Consider the following 20,282-nt stretch of genomic DNA (forward strand, 5'->3'; position numbering starts at 1 on the left):
ATAGCGCTGAGTCATTGTCACTTTTCAGGTAAAACTGTCAGCAGCTGTCACTGTTATTCACATAAGCAGAAGTCGTTATCACATTGATGAATGCACGACTAACATTTGGCTCAATTGCAGTACACCCCCACCCCCTCCACACTACTTTCATATATCATGTATAAAATTTCAACAAATATCAGCAGTCTAGGAGGAAAATTGTAGACATTACATCTTCAATTGCTGTTTTTCTTGAGAAAGTGGCTGGAATAAGAGGATTTGCGGTGTACTTTATGAATAATTTGAGTATATATTATTATTGACTGCCTTGCATCCCCTCATTTGACAGAAAATCATAATTTTATTTTAACTAAGGCAATGACAATATCCAAACTCATGTGTTGTATTTATTTGAGACTATTCTGCACTGTGGTGGCAAATTATTTCCTTTGCTTTTGAACTATGAAGTCATTCTGTTGCGTTATTTGTTATAGTATTTCTCTTTTATTTATCATTAAATATATACCTCCCTTTGTGAGTGAGATCTGTTTGGTGAGCTAAGTAGGGTGTAAAGTAGCTGGGGATATATATATATATATATATATATATATATATATATATATATATATATATATACACATATATACATATATATATATATATATATATATATATATATATATATATATATATGTATAGACACATTCAGGCAGTTGGGATCGAAATCTTTTTATAGCTAAGTAGTTTGTGTGTGAGGCTGCATTGTTGGTGGATAGCGAGGTTTCTGGACCGAGTCATTTTGCCACCTGTTCACTGTTATTTCAAGGCTGTTAGATGTATGCATTATTATCATTGGTTTTGTATTATGAATCTTTAATGTTGTTTTATAATGGTAATTGATAAGTGACACAGTTGGGAGCATGCGTTATAGGACATTATTAGTGTTTATTTTCATTTTAAATGCCCATAATAGACCTCGTGGGAATCTTGTAGAATAGGAGTGGTTTCAAACTTTCTGTGATCTGTTGTGCTTGTTCTGTAATAACCTGTTGGTGGTTTACTTGCAGTTGCAGTGCTTTGTATGGCTAGTTAGGGTGTTCCCTGAAATGTATGTATAGTTTGTTTGCTGAAGTAAAGTAAATGCATGCTATTTTTCTTTATTCACTGGATGGGTGACCCAGCAGTACACCATTTTCTGGCACAACCAGATTAATGCATGAAATGCCAACAGCAAAGTTTAGATCTCCATAACTGTACGCAGCGAGATGCAGTCCAACCACACGTGTGTAGAATGAAAGCATTATTTTTTGGTTTTGGAATCTTCCCATAATGGTATAAGTCATGAATCTACACCAGTGCCTTTTCTTTACTACACTTATTTACTACTTTACTACTACAGTTGCAATTTGAAATTAGTTTTCTTTGCAGAGACTGGTATGTGGAAGTAATCATAATTCACTCCACCTTGACTAAACCCCCAATTCCAGTAAAAAGCAACCCCAAAGCATGATACTGCCATGACCATGCTTCACCGTGAGAATGTTCTTTTGGTGATGAGAAAGTGGTGTTTTTGTGTCAAACGTAACTTCTTGAATGTGCCCACAAAATTAAAACCTGCTATCAGCAGACCACAACACACTTTCCCACATGCTTCTGGGAGACTTGATATCTTGTTTCACGAATTGTAGCCTGGCATGGATGTTTTTCTGTTAGAAAAGGCTTCTGTCCAACCCTACCTACCCTAGAGTCCAGACATATGGAGAATATGGGATATTGGTGTCACAAGTAGTACACAACCAGTACTTTTTCAGAAATTCCTTCAGCTCCTTCACTGTTGTTGTAGGTCTCTTGCCAGCCTCCTTGACAGTGATCGTGTTGTCTTTTCATTTTGTAGGGACATCCAGTACTTTGTAACATCACTTGGTAATTGCTATGTCTTATTACACCTGCACCCGGAATATAATGAATGGCTACTCAACAGAGAATCTGATACAATTTATAATCTGATGCAATTTCCCACCTGCACGTAAGGTGTTTGTTTATGAATTTTTCCTGTTGGAACCAGGAAATGTTACTAAATGGCATCTGGACTATTACAGAGGAAGCTCAACTGGCATGGATTTGACATGTACTAGATACTGTGACATGGTTTTGATGTTTACAGTGCAACTTTTTAAGTAATTGTTAATGCTTTGTGCCATGCTACTACTGCTTGAGTAATCATGTTATAGTAACTGTATGGCTCTAGTGACTGTTTCGAAAAAGTCAACCAGGTTCAAAAGGCCGGATCTGCCCTTTACAAAGCTGAACTGGGGGGGGGGGGTCAAGTGTCTAAGTCCTCAATGTCTCTGAGTTCCATAATGATTCTTTCCATAGCTTTGCAGACCAGGCTGGTTAAGGTTATGGGGAGGTAGTTACCAGGGTCTGTAGAGGTGCCTACTTTGTGGAGTGGAACTACTGCTGCTGTACGCCAGTGTTAAGGTACATATCCTGTAGTAAGGCAAAGGTTAAATAGCATTTTTATGTGCGGGTTTAGCTCCTCTTGGAGTTCACGTAGCACACAACCTGGCATATCGTCAGGTCCCATTGATGCTGTCTTTTTAGCTTTACTGAGGGCGGTTCTCACCTAGACATCTGAAATGACAGGGAGGTTACATTCAGCTGGGATAAGTATTTCTTCTTTTGGCAGGTGAGGGAGGTGAGAAATTTGCACTGAACCGGTGTGCCAGAATGTTGGCAATATTTGTGGGATCAGGGTATTTTTTGTCATTGTGAACTACCGCTGAGCATATCTGAGGGTTTCCGCCCAGGTTTCTAACATAGCTGAAGAAGGCCTTGTGGTTATCTTTAGTGTCCATAGCGATTTTCTCTCAGTTGGCCTTGGATGTTTTTTAAGAGAGAACATAGCTTTCTACTACTGCTGATCAGAGATGCCTTAGCTTTGTGGGATTTTGCTCTGTCGTGCAGTAGTTTCCTTTTGTTGTACAATTTGTTTATGGCTGGGGTCCACCAGTCAGGACGCCTTCACTTGGTGGAGAGGGTCTTGGTTTTATTTGGGATTGCATGATCCATGCATTCTTGGAGATGTACGTAGAAAGCATTTGTGAAGGATTCTGCATTGTGGGATGTGGTTTCCACTGGCCCAGTCTGATTAAAGGATACCATCTCAGTTATAAGAAGTGTGAAGTCGGCTTTTGAGAAGTTTTTCACTAGTCTTGTGTTGTGGGTGGAGGTGGGATCTGTATATCCAGGGATCTGTATATCCTGGGTTATTAGTTTGTGGTCAGATCTCACTAGTGAGGGGTATACTTCCAGTGTGGAGCACTTTGTCCCCATGTTTGTGATTATCAGGTCTAGTACAATATCTCACCTTTGTTGTAGAGGTGACTAGCTGTTGCATTGCATTTGAATTTATGAATTGCAGGAACCTTTGGCCTAGGGTGTTAGTAAGTTCGTGATTAACTGTACTACTTAGACCGATTGCTTCATGTCATGATTGAAAACAATTATGCATTTATACTGGACATGAGTCTACTCTGTGCTGCATGAGAAACACACTCATTTCTAGACGTGAATAAAGTCAGAGCATTCTGGTTGCTGGTTAGTATCTTACCAGGGCATCTTTTTTAATCTTTTTTTAATACATTTTTTACCTGTTGTATTGCATTGTGTTTTTCAGGTGTGATTTCAAGTGTAAAGCAACACAGCCACCACCAAAGATGCCATCTGTTGAGGAGAAAGCAAGCAGCATTTACCTGTTGGGTGAGGAAACTGACTGTGATGGTTGTAGCAGTGGTTCAGACGATGGTATGCACCTTGATGTACCACATAATGCCAACCAGAGTGAGGATGATGATTATGACTCGGATGATGACATTCCACTCGCACGTCTGCGTGAAAAGGCCATTGCCTGTGATAAGGATGATGCTCTTGTACCCGCCGTTCCTGAAAGACCACTACCAGTTGCCAAAGCAGACCTGACCAGTAATTATGACAGTGACCAAGACAGTGAGGATGAGGTGCCACTTGCACAACTAAGGAAGGTGCCCACACACAAGTTGGCCACACACTATGGCCACCAAGGGCATTCAGAGTACGATGCAGACGATGACATGCCTTTATCTGTGTTCACGAAAGCACCTGGTCTAAATGACACAGCTATGCAGTCCTCCACAGTGCATGGCACTGCAACTGCTGATAAGGGTGTGGATGTGCCTTCGCCTGTGCATGATGTGGGAAGTAGTCCACAGTTTGGTGATTGTGATGGAGATAATCCTCTAGATATGAGTCCAAGTAGCTCCTTGTCAGAGACTGATATGGGTGTGCCTCAGCAGGGAACATGTGTCAACAGTTCACTACCAACTGCAAGCATTACAATTGCTACTGGCATTCAGAGAGCATCATCTCTCACCCCTTCAGCCGTTCCCATTTCCAACTGTTCCTTGCGACCCAGTCAGGTACGCCGAGCATGCCCACCACGTAAAATCACGTGGGAAAAACATCTTCAAACTTTACACATTGAGGAATTTTGTGGGGCCAGTAGGACCAATAGATCACTTGGGCTCAGATAGCACAGAGATGGATTTCCTGAATTTGATGTTCCCAGAGGAGCTATACACCTGTATTGCTAATGAAACAAATCGCTATGCTGCACAGAGGCAGGCCGCAGCAGGCAAGGTTGATACGCGGTGGAGTCCTGTGTGCCCAGGAGACATACGCACATTTTTAGGTGTCAGAATATACATGTCTATTGTACATGTTCCTGAATTGAGGCAGTACTGGGAAACGCACCATGTATATGGTCGCTTCCCAATAGCAGAGTACATGACCAGAGATAGGTTTGAAAAAATTCAGCAGTACTTCCACTGCAATGATAACAGCCTGAGCCTACCACATGGTGCTGTGGGTCATGACAAGCTACATCACGTACGGCCAATACTGGATGCAGTGCTTCATGCATGCAGGACACGTTACAATGTGCATCGTGAGGTGGCTGTTGGCAGACTCAACCAATGGGTATGTACGTGAATTCCAGGTATACACTGGAAAAACGGAGCAGAATACAGAGGTCGGGCTGGCACACAGAGTTGTAGTTGACTTAACTAGGGACTGATTGGCAAGAAGCATCACATTTACTTTGATAACTTCTTTACCTCTGTTCCACTAGCACAGCAATTGCTGAAAGATGATCTATACTGTTGTGGAACCATGCGCACCAATAGGTCAGGATGGCCTCTTACATTCAACAGACAGGCCATTGGAAAAGCAGCTCGAGGCTACTACAAACAATTGCAGAGTGGACCACTGCTAGCTACTGAATGGAAGGATAGCAAACCAGTATTCCTCCTGTCAACTAACTGTAACCCAACCTTGCCAGTCTCCAGCACATACAGAAGAAAGCGTGATGGAAGAAAGACATCAGTGCCATGTCCACCAGTTGTAAACATGTACAACAGTTACATGAATGGGGTGGACAGAGCAGATCAGTTGAGGACACAGTATCCCAGTGCCAGAAAGGCCCGCAAATGGTGGCTGTACTTGTTCTGGTTCTTATGGGATGTGGCCATTGTCAATGCTTTCATTATATTCCGTGAAAGTATCAGACATCAGCAACTATCACGTTCTGGACGTATTATTCCGGCAACACAGTTACAGTTCCAAAGGAACCTAGGCTTGCATCTACTTTCCAGTTACACAAAAGGAAAAGATGCACTGAGATTACTGTCCCAGAGGCTGTGAGCCGATTTGAGCATGGCTCTCACTTTCCAGTGAAATGGCATAAATCAAGATGCAAAAACTGTGCCAGCAAGGGTAAACGTGCTGAGCCATCATGGGGGTGCCCAACTTGCAAGGTCAACCTGTGTGTTGAATGCTTTGGAGAGTACCATGGCCATAAATTTCTCCTATAGTGCTGTGGGCCTTGGGTGTGCCACTGTGATGTAATGGTTCCCTCCGGCAAAGGACACATGCAAAAAAACACAGCCTGGGTCAGTCTAAGCCTTTGACATGTTGCCTTGATGTAGCTCTCCACTCAGTCTCCCTCCCTTCAGGTGTAGTCAGTGTATGTAGGTCAGGGCAACAGGGTTTACATTAGCTCCTCCCTTCTGCCCATTGCAGAAAGGACACATGTAAATAGAACAGGCAGAGGTAAAGCAGAGTGCCTCATCTGCTTTTTCAGTGTACATGTGCTCTTTCTGTGCCCCCATGTCAGTTAGCAGCCAAGCCCTTCAGCACGAATGCCAGGAAGGTCCCTCTTCACTTTTGTTTTGCCAACTGCTCTTAGGTTGCTGGGTGCATCACAGGGGGCATACCCAGCCAGCATGGATCTTGTGATCCACCGGGATCGCACTTGGGAACCTGGAGACTCTACAGCACAGTCCCATAGTGCTGCTGTCCTCGGTAAGCATGGGCTTGGGTGTGCCACTGTGATGTACTGCAAAACATGCAAAAGACACAGCCTGGGTCAGTCTTGGTCTTTTGACATGTTGCCTTGATGTAGCTCTCCCTCAGTCTCCTCCCTTCCGGTAGGTCAGGACAGCAATTAGTGAGTTACTTCAGTCCCTCATCCCTTAGGTCCATTGCTGAATGGGCACATGTAAAGAGAAAAGGCAGAGGTAAGGCAGACTGCTGCCACTGAAGGAGGTCATGAGACCATAGTGGTATCAGCAGTCTGAGTGGGCAGCCGGCACAGCTATGGGACACTACAGATAACCAACATCTGGAGCCCCATGCCTGTCCTTGGCATATTAGTGGAGCGGTCCTTACCCTGCTTTTTCTCTTTACATGTGCCCTGGCTGTGCACCCTTGTCAGTGTCCACCCATGCTTTATTTCAGCTGAGGTAAGACTGTCTTCTGCTGTTCTGGGAGTCACTGGAAAGGAGCAGCCAAAAACCTTACGCTGTCCCATCGCCAAATATTGTGTTGCTGGGTGCATCACAGGGCATACCCAGCCAGCATGGATCTTGTGATCCACCGATCGGACTTGGGAACCTGGAGACTCTACAGCACAGTCCCATAGTGCTGCTGTCCTCGTAAGCATGGGCTTGGGTGTGCCACTGTGATGTACTGCAAAACATGCAAAAAGACACAGCCTGGGTCAGTCTTGGTCTTTTGACATGTTGCCTTGATGTAGCTCTCCCCTCAGTCTCCCTCCCTTCCGGTAGGTCAGGACAGCAATTAGTGAGTTACTTCAGTCCCTCATCCCTTAGGTCCATTGCTGAATGGGCACATGTAAAGAGAAAAGGCAGAGGTAAGGCAGACTGCTGCCACTGAAGGAGGTCATGAGACCATAGTGGTATCAGCAGTCTGAGTGGGCAGCCGGCACAGCTATGGGACACTACAGATAACCAACATCTGGAGCCCCATGCCTGTCCTTGGCATATTAGTGGAGCGGCGGTCCTTACCCTGCTTTTTCTCCTTACATGTGCCCTGGCTGTGCACCCTTGTCAGTGTCCACCCATGCTTTATTTCAGCTGAGGTAAGACTGTCTTCTGCTGTTCTGGGAGTCACTGGAAAGGGAGCAGCCAAAAACCTTACGCTGTCCCATCGCCGAATATTGTGTTGCTGGGTGCATCACAGGGGGCATACCCAGCCAGCATGGATCTTGTGATCCACCGGGATCGGACTTGGGAACCTGGAGACTCTACAGCACAGTCCCATAGTGCTGCTGTCCTCGGTAAGCATGGGCTTGGGTGTGCCACTGTGATGTACTGCAAAAACATGCAAAAAGACACAGCCTGGGTCAGTCTTGGTCTTTTGACATGTTGCCTTGATGTAGCTCTCCCCTCAGTCTCCCTCCCTTCCGGTAGGTCAGGACAGCAATTAGTGAGTTACTTCAGTCCCTCATCCCTTAGGTCCATTGCTGAATGGGCACATGTAAAGAGAAAAGGCAGAGGTAAGGCAGACTGCTGCCACTGAAGGAGGTCATGAGACCATAGTGGTATCAGCAGTCTGAGTGGGCAGCCGGCACAGCTATGGGACACTACAGATAACCAACATCTGGAGCCCCATGCCTGTCCTTGGCATATTAGTGGAGCGGGTCCTTACCCTGCTTTTCTCCTTACATGTGCCCTGGCTGTGCACCCTTGTCAGTGTCCACCCATGCTTTATTTCAGCTGAGGTAAGACTGTCTTCTGCTGTTCTGGGAGTCACTGGAAAGGGAGCAGCCAAAAACCTTACGCTGTCCCATTGCCGAATATTGTGTTGCTGGGTGCATCACAGGGGGCATACCCAGCCAGCATGGATCTTGTGATCCACCGGGATCGGACTTGGGAACCTGGAGACTCTACAGCACAGTCCCATAGTGCTGCTGTCCTCGGTAAGCATGGGCTTGGGTGTGCCACTGTGATGTACTGCAAAACATGCAAAAAGACACAGCCTGGGTCAGTCTTGGTCTTTTGACATGTTGCCTTGATGTAGCTCTCCCCTCAGTCTCCCTCCCTTCCGGTAGGTCAGGACAGCAATTAGTGAGTTACTTCAGTCCCTCATCCCTTAGGTCCATTGCTGAATGGGCACATGTAAAGAGAAAAGGCAGAGGTAAGGCAGACTGCTGCCACTGAAGGAGGTCATGAGACCATAGTGGTATCAGCAGTCTGAGTGGGCAGCCGGCACAGCTATGGGACACTACAGATAACCAACATCTGGAACCCCATGCCTGTCCTTGGCATATTAGTGGAGCGGCGGTCCTTACCCTGCTTTTTCTCTTTACATGTGCCCTGGCTGTGCACCCTTGTCAGTGTCCACCCATGCTTTATTTCAGATGAGGTAAGACTGGAAGGGAAGATGTTCACTGGTTCAGAAGGGATGGCATTCACCTAACTGAGGAGGGCATTGCATTCTTCTTGACCAACCTCCACAATGGCGTGAGGAGAGCCCTGCATGATTGTGAGAAGAATGGAAAACACCCATGACCAAGCTGGACCAGTATAGTAAGTAAAACACTATTATGAAATGTGTTATGTAAAATTTATTTCTCTGAGCTTGGCAAATAACTGTTATGGAAATTATGATTTTTTTTCATATTTTGGTAAATAACTTTGCAAGGGAGCATCTGAATGTGCCAAGTAATACCTCATTTTGAAAAGATTATTTATAGTTCTAACATGGTAAAAGAATGGTACCTGTATGTTGTACTCATAGGCAGATATCAGAGTTTGTTTCTGACTTAGGTTATGGAAATTATGATTTTTTCATATTTTGGTAAATAACTTTGCAAGGGAGTATCTGAATGTGCCAAGTAATATCTCATTTTGAAGACAGTATTGCTGGTTCTAATATGATAAACGAATTGTGCCAGTATGTTTGACACATGTGCAGATATCAAAGTTTGTTTGAGACTTATGGTTATGGAAATTATAATTTTTTTCATATTTTGGTAAATAACTTTGCAAGGGAGCATATGAATGTGCTAAGTAATACCTCATTTTGAAAAGATTATTTATAGTTCTAACATGGTAAAAGAATGGTACCTGTATGTTGTACTCATAGGCAGATATCAGAGTTTGTTTCTGACTTAGGTTATGGAAATTATGATTTTTTCATATTTTGGTAAATAACTTTGCAAGGGAGTATCTGAATGTGCCAAGTAATATCTCATTTTGAAGACAGTATTGCTGGTTCTAATATGGTAAAAGAATCGTGCCAGTATGTTTGACACATGTGCAGATATCAAAGTTTGTTTGAGACTTCTGGTTATGGAAATTATGATTATTTTTCATATTTTGGTAAATAACTTTGCAAGGGAGCATCTGAATGTGCCAAGTAATATCTCATTTTGAAGACAGTATTGCTGGTTCTAATATGGTAAAAGAATTGTGCCAGTATGTTTGACACATGTGCAGATATCAAAGTTTGAATGAGACTTGTGGTTATGGAAATTATCATTTTTTTCATATTTTGGTAAATAACTTTGCAAGGGAGCATCTGAATGTGCTAAGTAATACCTCATTTTGAAAAGATTATTTATAGTTCTAACATGGTAAAAGAATGGTACCTGTATGTTGTACTCATAGGCAGATATCAAAGTTTGTTTCTGACTTAGGTTATGGAAATTATGATTTTTTTTCATATTTTGGTAAATAACTTTGCAAGGGAGCACCACATTGTGTGAAGTAATGCATCATTTTGAAGACAGTGTTACTCCTTACAACATGGTAAAAGAACTGTGTCTAGGCACTGTACACACGTACAGATATTACAGTTTGTTTAGTCTTGTACAAATATGAAAATTATACATTTACAATACTTCTCATTATTATGCCCATATCTTTGCGAGGGAGCATGGTAGTCACACAAATGATGCGTCATTTTGAAGCTGACATTCAGATGCACAACTTCTACACTGATATGTAGGCTCTGTCTGTTACAGGTGATGAGATATTATGCTTTGTTTATTTATCAATTATGAGAAATAATATACTAATCATATTTCTGTGAATATCTCATGAAAGGAATGTCACACAGTTATGGTTAAAGTATCATTTTAAAGCTGACATTCATAGTAACAAATTAAATTCAAATTGTATGGGTCTGCATGGTACATAGACCAAGATATTGTGCTTTGCTTTTCCAAAAAAATTAAAAAAATTGCACAATATCAGCATTCCTTGCCAAATATTTCATTATGACTTTGATATGCACTATCAACATTTACACTGTTGGAAAGGTCAGTGTCTGCTGAACAACTTTCGCGTTTACACTTTTAGTGTAGCTCTTATAGTTAAAGAGTTATGAGCATTTGTTTTCTGTATAGTATTAGAAATGGATTTTCTGAAAATGAGCTCAGGCTGCTCTGTTGTTCCTATGGTGGAATTCAGCAGGCAGCTTTTCCTGAGCTGCTCTGGAGTGAATGAGTTAAAACCTGCAGGACCTTTCTCAGGCATTTTCTTAGTTAATGTTTTTAATAGGCAGAAAGGAAAAGGAAAGAGAAAAGGAAAAATACCAGCAATGATATATAAAAACTTACAGAAAAAACTTGCAGATGAATAGAAATGACCAACAATGGTAAATATAGAGATTACTTTATGTGTAAAGAAGGGTAAAGGGAAGGAGATAGGCCTACCAATGATGATAGGAAGGTTTTATACCAAATGTGTAAGAAAGATAATAGAAGAAACAACTTAAGATGAAAAATGTTGATTAAAGAATAATGAAATAGTTGAACTTTTTAGAAAGGAGATTAGAGAAACTGACTTATCTCAAGACTCGAGAGCTGAAGGTGACCACATCTGAATTCTAAAACAGCAAACAAGACCTGAGGGATGCTAGAGGCAGTACACTATGGGTAGAGAAGGCGCTTGAGAGTTCATTGGTAGCCACAAGCTAGTAAAATGGCCAAGTTGGATTTGAAGATTGGATCCGATCCCATTAGTTGAGGAAGGCATGAAAATGGGCAACATCAGATCTGTCTTTGCAGAAATTGTTTCACTGAACATTATTGGCTGAATATGAGGAAAATACTTTTTTAAAATAAACAGCCCCTGCACTCTGACATCATCTCTTCTTCTGTATGGCAGTCACACAGTTAATGTTAGTTTCTGAGGAGGGGCAAATATAGTTCTTCCACTTAACTGCATCACTTGGTGTGCTTACAATACATTTGGTCAGAATTTTTTAATAGTATTCTGTGGAAGGGCAATATGGTCAGCTCTTCTTCAGCTGTTGCTTTTATATATGTTTTACATTCTTCATAAATCAAAAATAATATGGCAATGTGGCACAGTATATGCTCACAGATGTTTACTAGGCTAACAACCACAAAGCCTTCTTAAGCCTAGCCATGCATCCCAAATCTCTGATAAGTTCTGGTACCCTTGATAAGTGTAAGTAGGGGCTTGGGAGATAACACATTCACAAGCAGGGGGCCGGGAGATGAACCATTTACAGGCTGCCTGTGTGCAATACAGACATAAGTGACAAACTAGGGATGAGTTTCCTGTTCCCCAGTCAATTGTCCATCTTACACTTGAATTGGGTTTGGGAAGAACTCTGCTCCATATGGATGGGGAACCTGTTCCAGAGATGGGGTAGTCTCTGAGATACATACTTGTCTCTCCAGCAGGACTTATTTATATCACAGGCAAGGTTTAAGACTTTAGAATGAATAATGCTGATGCTGTTTGTTTTGTGGATATGCAGGAGGTCCATCAGAGTGGGGTCTGACAATTCCTTGTATGCTAGACATAGATCTCCCCTCAAAAGCCTGTAGGAAACAGAATACAGGGATAGGGCCTTGAGGTGTTTGTACAGGACATGTTACTTATGCCCTGTATTCGTTTAGTGAGGAACATCTGTGGATGTTTTAATTGTTGGATATGTCTGGTTAGGTACATACCAAAGGGGGCATTATACTCAATGACAGGTCTGATGAAAGTTGAATACAGTGGAACAATGACCTCCTTGGACCTAGATGCAATACCTTTATTTATAAGTTGTGCAACATAGAATGATTTCCTCACTTCTGTAGACAAATGCTAGTCAAAGGCTAGACTATGAGTGGCCAAAAAACATGACAAACTATACTGACATCAGACTAAAACACAATACTTAGTTACATAATTATATGAATGGATCATAACTGCCAAATTTAATACCCACAGACTGCTGCAGTGCAAAAATCATCATATGAAATAGGCAGTAGAAAAATATGTGCAATTGTTGTAGCATCTCGGACTTTATAAAAATAATAATATTACCAAGCTTTGTTTCTCTGATCTTACATCTTAAGAAAGCATGTGAAATTATTTATTCTATTAAAATGTTAAAGAAATTGCCTGAAAACTAACCATGGTATGCCTACTAATTCTTCTATATCTCCATAATCCTTCTCTGTTTCAGACTGGTACTATTGACTGGTTTTATGCCAAAAATCAGCACCTTCTACCAATGGTGATGGTAAGTGATATTATCTTTGTTCACAGAAGTTGTATATAAAATGAATTAACAAATAATAGCATAGATATATCTCAAAATATGACCACAAAGACAAAAATAGGAAACTTAATAATACATTAATTCCTAAATTAATTATTTAATGTATTGCACTAATACATTGGCAAATACCAGAAAAAAGATAATTCTGTACATTTCCTTCATGCAGTGCAGATTTTGGAACTGTATTAAAAAGGCAGATAGAAACAGGCCTTTCATGTTTTTTAAGATCTTTGGGAAATGGGAATGACTGATATTGGTATAACAACTGCTCTGAACTATCTAACAAGCACATTTTTTATTTTTTGCTTGTAATAGAGAAACTCACTTTCATTCTGCTTTTGTAACATGGTGCTCTGTGACACATAGCAATGTTGTAGTGCATAGAGCACCATGGTTATGCTCCCAAAAACAGTTAAATTACATGCAGGGGTCAGAGCTGCTACAGCACAAAACCAACCTTAATAATGATTACAAGATGTAATGGGATCCTATCTCGCCTACATTCACAACAGATGGGTTCGGAGCTGATCCATCGGCTCCGACTCGGCAACTAATACACTAGCACAAAGTCTCTCATTGGCTGGGCTACTCCCTATCCCAGGATGCACTACACCTGCTTCCCCAGATCTCGTTTGCCGCTTAACAAGCTGGACGTGGTCTCGACTTGGCTGGAGCTAAGTGGTTCTTTTTACCTTATTGGTCCTTGACCTAGGGAATTTTTGTCTATATTAACCAAACAGCTGTTTTAACAGCTATTTCTTACTAGTTCTTATTGTTTTTTTGTTGAGTGCTTGTTTCCAAAATTTAATTTGTTCAGTCGGGTAAGGCCCGTTTAAGTTAGAGGGCCTTTGCCCTACCTTTGAGTGCTTTTAGTTTTATTAACTTTTTGGTTAGTTGTTTTTTGGGCAAAGCCCGTTTAAATTAGAGGGCTTTGGGCCGTTTAACTTGTTTCAAATTGTTGTGAGGTAAACTTTCACCAGTACTCGCGCCAGTGTGTCTCGCTTTTCAGTTGGCGCAATTTGTGTGTAGTGCTATACTTGTTGTGGTAGAGTAGTATTCCTTAGAGTTGTACTTGTTGTGGCCTGTATCATGTCTAAGGAACAAAAGTCAGGTTTTAAAAAATGCACTCGGTGCAAATATAAAATGTCCATTACAGACAGTCATTCAGTATGTGTTTATTGTTTGGGGCCGAAACATCTGCAAGAGACTTGTAGCGTCTGTCATGCGTTCTCATCTAGAGTTCTTCAAGAACGCAAGAACAAATTAATATTGAAAGGGCTTATCAAGCCTTCTTTTGAGGAAGCCTTAGATCTACCTGTTGCTTCCAAAAGAAAGATCGTCGGCTCCGACAAGTCCGTCGAGCCGACCTCTAAACAGACAAAATTGACCTCTTCTTCCTCGGCTCCACTGACTTGGGCCGAGGGTCAGTCTGCCTCGATACCTCCTACCTCGGCTCCATTGCTTCGGGCCGCAAGTTGAGTATCGAGGTGAATCACCTCCATCGGTTCCAATGGCTTCGGCCGGTGGAAGTGTGCAGCTCAGACTCTTCCCCTCGGCTCGAGAAGGCTCCCGGTGCCGATGGTGGTCCATGCTGTGGTGGAGTCGGCCGATAGCATTGGAGCCATTTCGAGCCGGTCCCCTTCTCTCTCGGGCCGAGAGGAAAGTCTTCTCGACTGTCTACCTCCTCTAAATCATCGAGACTTACAGATTCGGACCTGGATAGGGTTTTACAGAGGCTATTCCAATCTCCAGTGTTTACTAAATTGGTCTCGCTCCAGCACAGTTAGCTTGAGCCAATCCCCTCAACACATTCGATTCCTCCTCCAACCTCCTCGGGCCGTTGGAGTCGGTGGTGGTGGAGCAAAGCGAGCCATACGGTCGGAGCAGAGACCCCGAGGTCTCGGTTCCGACTGTGCTTCCTACCCTGTCCTCGGTTCAGGGTTTGGTACTCACGACCTCTTCAGCGGGCCCGAGGGGAATACTTTGGGATTGGGTGCTTGTGCCTAGTCTTCCTCTCGGAGCATCGGCTGCTGGAATTCCAGTGCCATCGTGGCCTCTAGACCAGTGACCTCCTTGGATTCTGGAGGTCCGCCTTTGAGGCCATGAGGAGCGCTAGCCATGCCTTTGCCGGTTCAGCAAGATTCTACCTCACCATCCCTAGATTTGGAGACTGGTGCCTCTGTTGTGTTGCAGCCCCGGCAGCGGGCCCCAGGGCCTGAGGATACCCCCATCGGGGGTTCCTTCTTCGGGTGGTCCGTCGAAACTGCTTGGACGAACCCCCGGAAGAAATCGTAAGAGGAAGCACGTAGACTCCCAAGATGAGTCTGTTACATCGGATACTGACCTCGATGGCAGAAGGGTCCCCAAATCATCTTGGATGATATCTCCTTCTCAGATATCTTGGAGATTCTGAGACAGAGAGGTGACTGGCAAGCCAAAACCCCTTCAGCTGACTAGTTAGTCTTCCTCAAGTCCTTTGGGGCCCAGCCTTCGCCTCCTGGGTGTCTCCCCTTGATGAACTCCTTGATTTGGTTTCTCGAAGGCTGGGAACACCCTGATTCTGTGGAACCGGTGCCTCGAGGCCCAATAAATTTTGTCAGCCCCAGAAGTTTCTCACAAAGGGTGTGCCTGTAGATGCTTTGGTGGTGGCTTCTGACACACAGCAGGACGTGGCAGAGGCTATGACGTCTGATCATCCTCCTAATAAGGATTCTAGGAGTATAGATAGGTACGGGAAGCGTGCCTGTCTTCAGCGACCTTTGCCTTACGGTCGCTAAACTACTTATGTCATTTTAGGCTCCAAAGGGATCTTCTCAAAGAGCTAAATGACTCTCTTGTTGGTAACCTACCTGAGGCTGGCCCCGACTGTTGGCACAGATGACTACCCTCTTTTCTATTGTTAACTCATCCATGAGGCTCATTTCATATGCGCGAAGGCGAGTACAGCGGAACAGGCGTTGCCCTCAGGAGACAAGCCTGGTTGCAGCTTGTGTTCGTTCTCATGAGGCCTTCAAGTCTTCCTTCACCGGCGCCTTTGATGGGTCATCTTTGTTTGGACCCAAGGTGAAGGACACACTAACTTCGGTGCGAGCAGGAGGGCAAGACTTTGACTGCCGTTGGGGCCCGATTTTCCGCTCCTTCTAGGCCTTACCCCAAGGCTGGGAGAGGAGGAAAATGTGGTTTAGAAAATCTCAGAAGTCTTTCCCTACTCCACCCAGTGATTCCCCTCCAGAGGCAGGGGGAATTTGAGAAGACGCCCAGAGATGGCAGAGGCCCCGTAACTCTGGAGACCGCGATTCCTTTCGTGGTTCTTCATACAACCAGCGTTCCTGAGTTGTTGCCCGACTGTGCAACTCGAGCCAGTTGGGGGAGTCGCTTTGGCGCACCACAAGCTTGGGAATCCATAACAAGCGATCAGTGGGTGCTTGCATTATACCGGAGGTTATATCATCCCTTCAACAAACCCCCTTTCTTTGGGAAATCCCGGACGTACCACCCAGTCAGCGGGATCAGGCAGCATTAGAGGTTTCAAAGCTGCTATAAAAAAGAGCCATCCAGCCTGTCCCCATCGACCAGATCGGATCAGGAACTTACTCAAAATTATTTTTGGTACCAAAAAAGACAGGGGACTTCAGGCCCATTTTGGACCTCAGTTCATTGAATCGTTTAGTAAAGAAGTCCAAATTCGAATGGTCACTCTTCAATCTATTCTTCCTTTGCTGGAAAAAGATGCATGGATGTGCTCCATCGATCTCCAGGACGCTTACTATCACATTCCCATAGCTCAAGAGTCCAGGTGACATTTACGCTTCCGCCCCGGAGCCAGTCATTTCCAATTCGAGCACTGCCCTTTGGTCTCACCACAGCCCCAGGGTGTTCACCAAGTGTCTGGCAGTGGTAACTGCTCACCTGAGAAGTCTGGGATTCCAGGTGTTTCCTTATCTAGACGACTGGCTCCTTACTGCCACCTCCGAGCATCTACTACTCCAGCTCAGAGGCACGTTCACCTTGGGCCATTTCTTGGGGATCACGTTCAATTTGCAAAAATCTGTACTACAGCCATCTCAGCGTATTACTTTCATAGGCGCAGACTTAGACACAAAAGAATGCGCCTTTTTACCGGCAGCAAGAATTCAGGTCTTACAAGATCAAGTCAAATCTGTCTCCCCTACAAAGAGCCCCGGCCCATCGGATCCTACAACTGTTGGGCTTGATGGCGTCGACCATACTTTTAGTTCCCTTGGCCAGACTTCACATGCGAATTTACAATGGCTACTGTCGGTTCAATGGTCTTATCAGGAACTTCCCTTGAACCACTTAATCATAATCACGGAAAGTTGCCGTGAGATCTGCATTGGTGGCTTCTCCAATCAAATCTCGACCAGGGGTGACCCTTCATACCTCAACGTCCCGTTGCCACTGTGACTACGGACGCCTCCCAGGTAGGGTGGGGGGGTCATTACCTGGACAGGTCGGTCCAAGGCACATGGCAGATCCAGGAAACATTTGCATATCAATGTCCTGGAGATGAGAGCGGTACTATTGGTACTCAAGCTCTCCATCACGCTCCCACAGGGCCCGATTACTATCCTATCCGACAACATGTCAGTGATGTGGTACATAAACAAGCAAGGTGGAACCAGGTCTTACCCACTATGCAGAGAAGCCATGAGACTTTGGCACTGGGCGGTAGCTACCAACCGCTTTCTAATGGCAGCGCACATACCGGGGAAGTCCAATGTGATTGCGGACAGATTAAGCAGGACCATTCTTTTACCCCCAGGTGGTCCCTCAACCAGGGTATAGCTGCGAAAATCTTCGACAGATGGGGTCTTCCTTGCTGCGACCTGTTTGCCAGCCCTCACAATGCGAAATGCAGAGAGTTCTTCACACTGTTTCCTTCTCAGGGACAGATTCCCAGGGACGCTCTGACTCACATTTGGCCCCCGGTCTTCTCTCGCCTTCCCTCCATTCCCCTCCTACGAGGGTGATACAGAAGGCCATTTACATGGAGGCGAGATGATTTTGATTGCCCCACACTGGCCTCGTCAAGTTTGGTTTCCTTTCCTACAGAGGCATGCGATAGAAGGTCCATGGTTTCTGGATCCGGTGCCAGACCTGTTGACTCATCAGTCAGGACGGCTTCATCCGTCTCTCAGGTCCCTGAAGTTGGCAGCATGGTTACTCCACTTCCATCCTTAGTCCAAGACAATGCTCTTTCGCCGGACGTGGTCCACATACTGTCTTCTTCTCATAAACCTTCCACCATCAAACTTTATTCCAGTAAATGGAAAAGGTTTGCCTTCTGAGCTCAAGAACGGGGTATAGATCCTCTCACTGCACCAGTATCGGAGGTTCTGAAATTTCTGGCCTCCCTTTTTCAGTCGGGCTCTTCAGTTTCTACCATTAAGGTTCAGTTAGCGGCGATCTCTAATTTTCATGCTTCATTTGAACCTTCATTGATGTCTCACAAACTTTGTAAGGCTTTCCTTAAAGGGGCTTGGCTCCTTAGGCCTCCTTTATCTCATCCTGTCCCCCCTTGGGATTTAAATATGGTTCTTGCTGCCCTAACTGCCCGTCCTTTCGAACCAGCTGCTACTTGTGATTTGAACTTTCTGTCTTGGAAAACGGCCTTTTTAGTAGCCATAACATCTGCTAGGCGAGTTTCAGAACTTCAAGCTCTTTGTTCTGATCCTCCCTATTTGATTTTTCACAAGCATAGAGTTTCATTGAAATGAAACCCTGCATTCATACCAAAAGTGGCCTCCTCTTTCTGTATTCAACAAACTATAGAACTCCCTGTCTTTTTCCCAGAATTCTCTAATAGCATAGAATATACTTTGCATCAATTGGACGTGCATAGACAACTGCGTTTTATTTGAATAGAACGCTCAAGCCTGGAAATCAAATCAATTGTTTGTTTCCTTTGCAGTGAACAAATTGGGTCAACCAGTAACAAAAACCTCCATATCTAAATGGATTAAAGATTGTATCATTTTATTTATTCACAGGCTAACAAAGACCTTCCCTTTCCAGTCAAGGCTCATTCTACCAGGGCAATGGCTACTTCGTAGCTTTCCACACCAAGTTATCAATAGATGATATTTGTGCTGCGGCAACCTGGACTTCTCCGCACACTTTCATTTCTCATTACAAATTGGATGTGGTTTCTCGAGGCAGAGCTTCCTTTGGTTCCACAGTTCTCAGGAGTGTGTTCCAATGAGCCACCGAATGTAGGTGCTAGGGCGCTGTCCCATCTGTTGTGAATGTGGCGAGATAGGATCCCATTACATCTTTTAGTTATGTACTTACCATAACTTCGGATGTATGGGATCCATCTACTTCATAAGTACCCACCCTCCTTCCCCTTCCATTCGGATTTAGAGGAGCTGTAGTCTCTTTTTCTTGGAGATCTTTCTTGAAGAACTTTAGTTGGTTATAGTGACTACTAATTTTTCTGTGTTTGCATGGATGTATGAAAGCGAACAAACAAGATCTGGGGAAGCAGGTGTAGTGCATCCTGGGATAGGGAGTAGCCCAGCCAATGAGAGACTTCGTGCTAGTGTATTAGTTGCCGAGTCGGAGCCGATGGATCGGCTCCGAACCCATCTGTTGTGAATGTAGGCGAGATGGATCCCATACATCCGAAGTTATGGTAAGTACATAACTAAAAGTTAACCACCTCCTACATGCTGTTAAGATCACGCCTAGGTCTAGCACTTAAATCAGACAACAGCAACAGGACATGAAACAGCTTTGTTTCAACTCCCATTTCATTGTCTGCTAAAGTACATTCAGTCCCCCAGATTCAGCAAGCCCTGTAGGGAAGGTGCAGGACTAGTGCAGGAGCTCCAGCAGGCAATGTCTGCTGTGCAATCCAGGAATAAGCTGTAGGGACATACATGAGCGCTCCTGCACTAGTCCTGCACAGACTCAGCCCCTGTATACAAATTACCCCATTTGCAGGAGAAGTCCATGCAAATGAGGTGAATTTGTTATCCAGGAAGCTGGAAGCCGGACGTGCAGGACTAGTTTAATCTGCAGAAATGTACTGCACCAGGAACAGAGTACATTTCTGCAAACTACAAAACGGAGCCATGACAGCACCAAATAAAGGGTGGATATTATGTAGAAAGCATCCCAATGGCCAAATATAAGGCAATTGGCATGGAAAATAGTTGCAAAAATAAAAAAATCAACTTTTTTTTTAGCTGATCTCGGCTGTTTAAGCATAGGGCAGTGGCGCGCAAATGGGATCGGGTGAAAAATAAGAAAAAAACATAAAATAAGCATTCTAACCAGTCACTATTTTGCCATTATACTCAATGGCAGGCAGAAGATAACATGGCCAGTGAATAGTGGTTGTTAAAGGG

General features: G+C 43.9%; 1 protein-coding gene across 1 annotated transcript in view; it reads left to right on the forward strand.

The window, feature by feature from the left end:
• Positions 1-20,282, forward strand: part of UNC13D (unc-13 homolog D) — a 1,205,501-nt gene that overhangs the window by 781,816 nt on the left and 403,403 nt on the right. Inside the window, exon 16 of the mRNA XM_044077226.1 lies at positions 12,814-12,870. Coding sequence (XP_043933161.1) covers positions 12,814-12,870 — 57 coding nt within the window. The remainder of the gene's footprint in view (positions 1-12,813; positions 12,871-20,282) is intronic.

The sequence above is a fragment of the Protopterus annectens genome, chromosome 7.part0 (assembly GCF_019279795.1).
Source record: "Protopterus annectens isolate FY-2018-M chromosome 7.part0, PAN1.0, whole genome shotgun sequence".
NCBI classification, from domain to species: Eukaryota; Metazoa; Chordata; order Ceratodontiformes; family Protopteridae; genus Protopterus; species Protopterus annectens.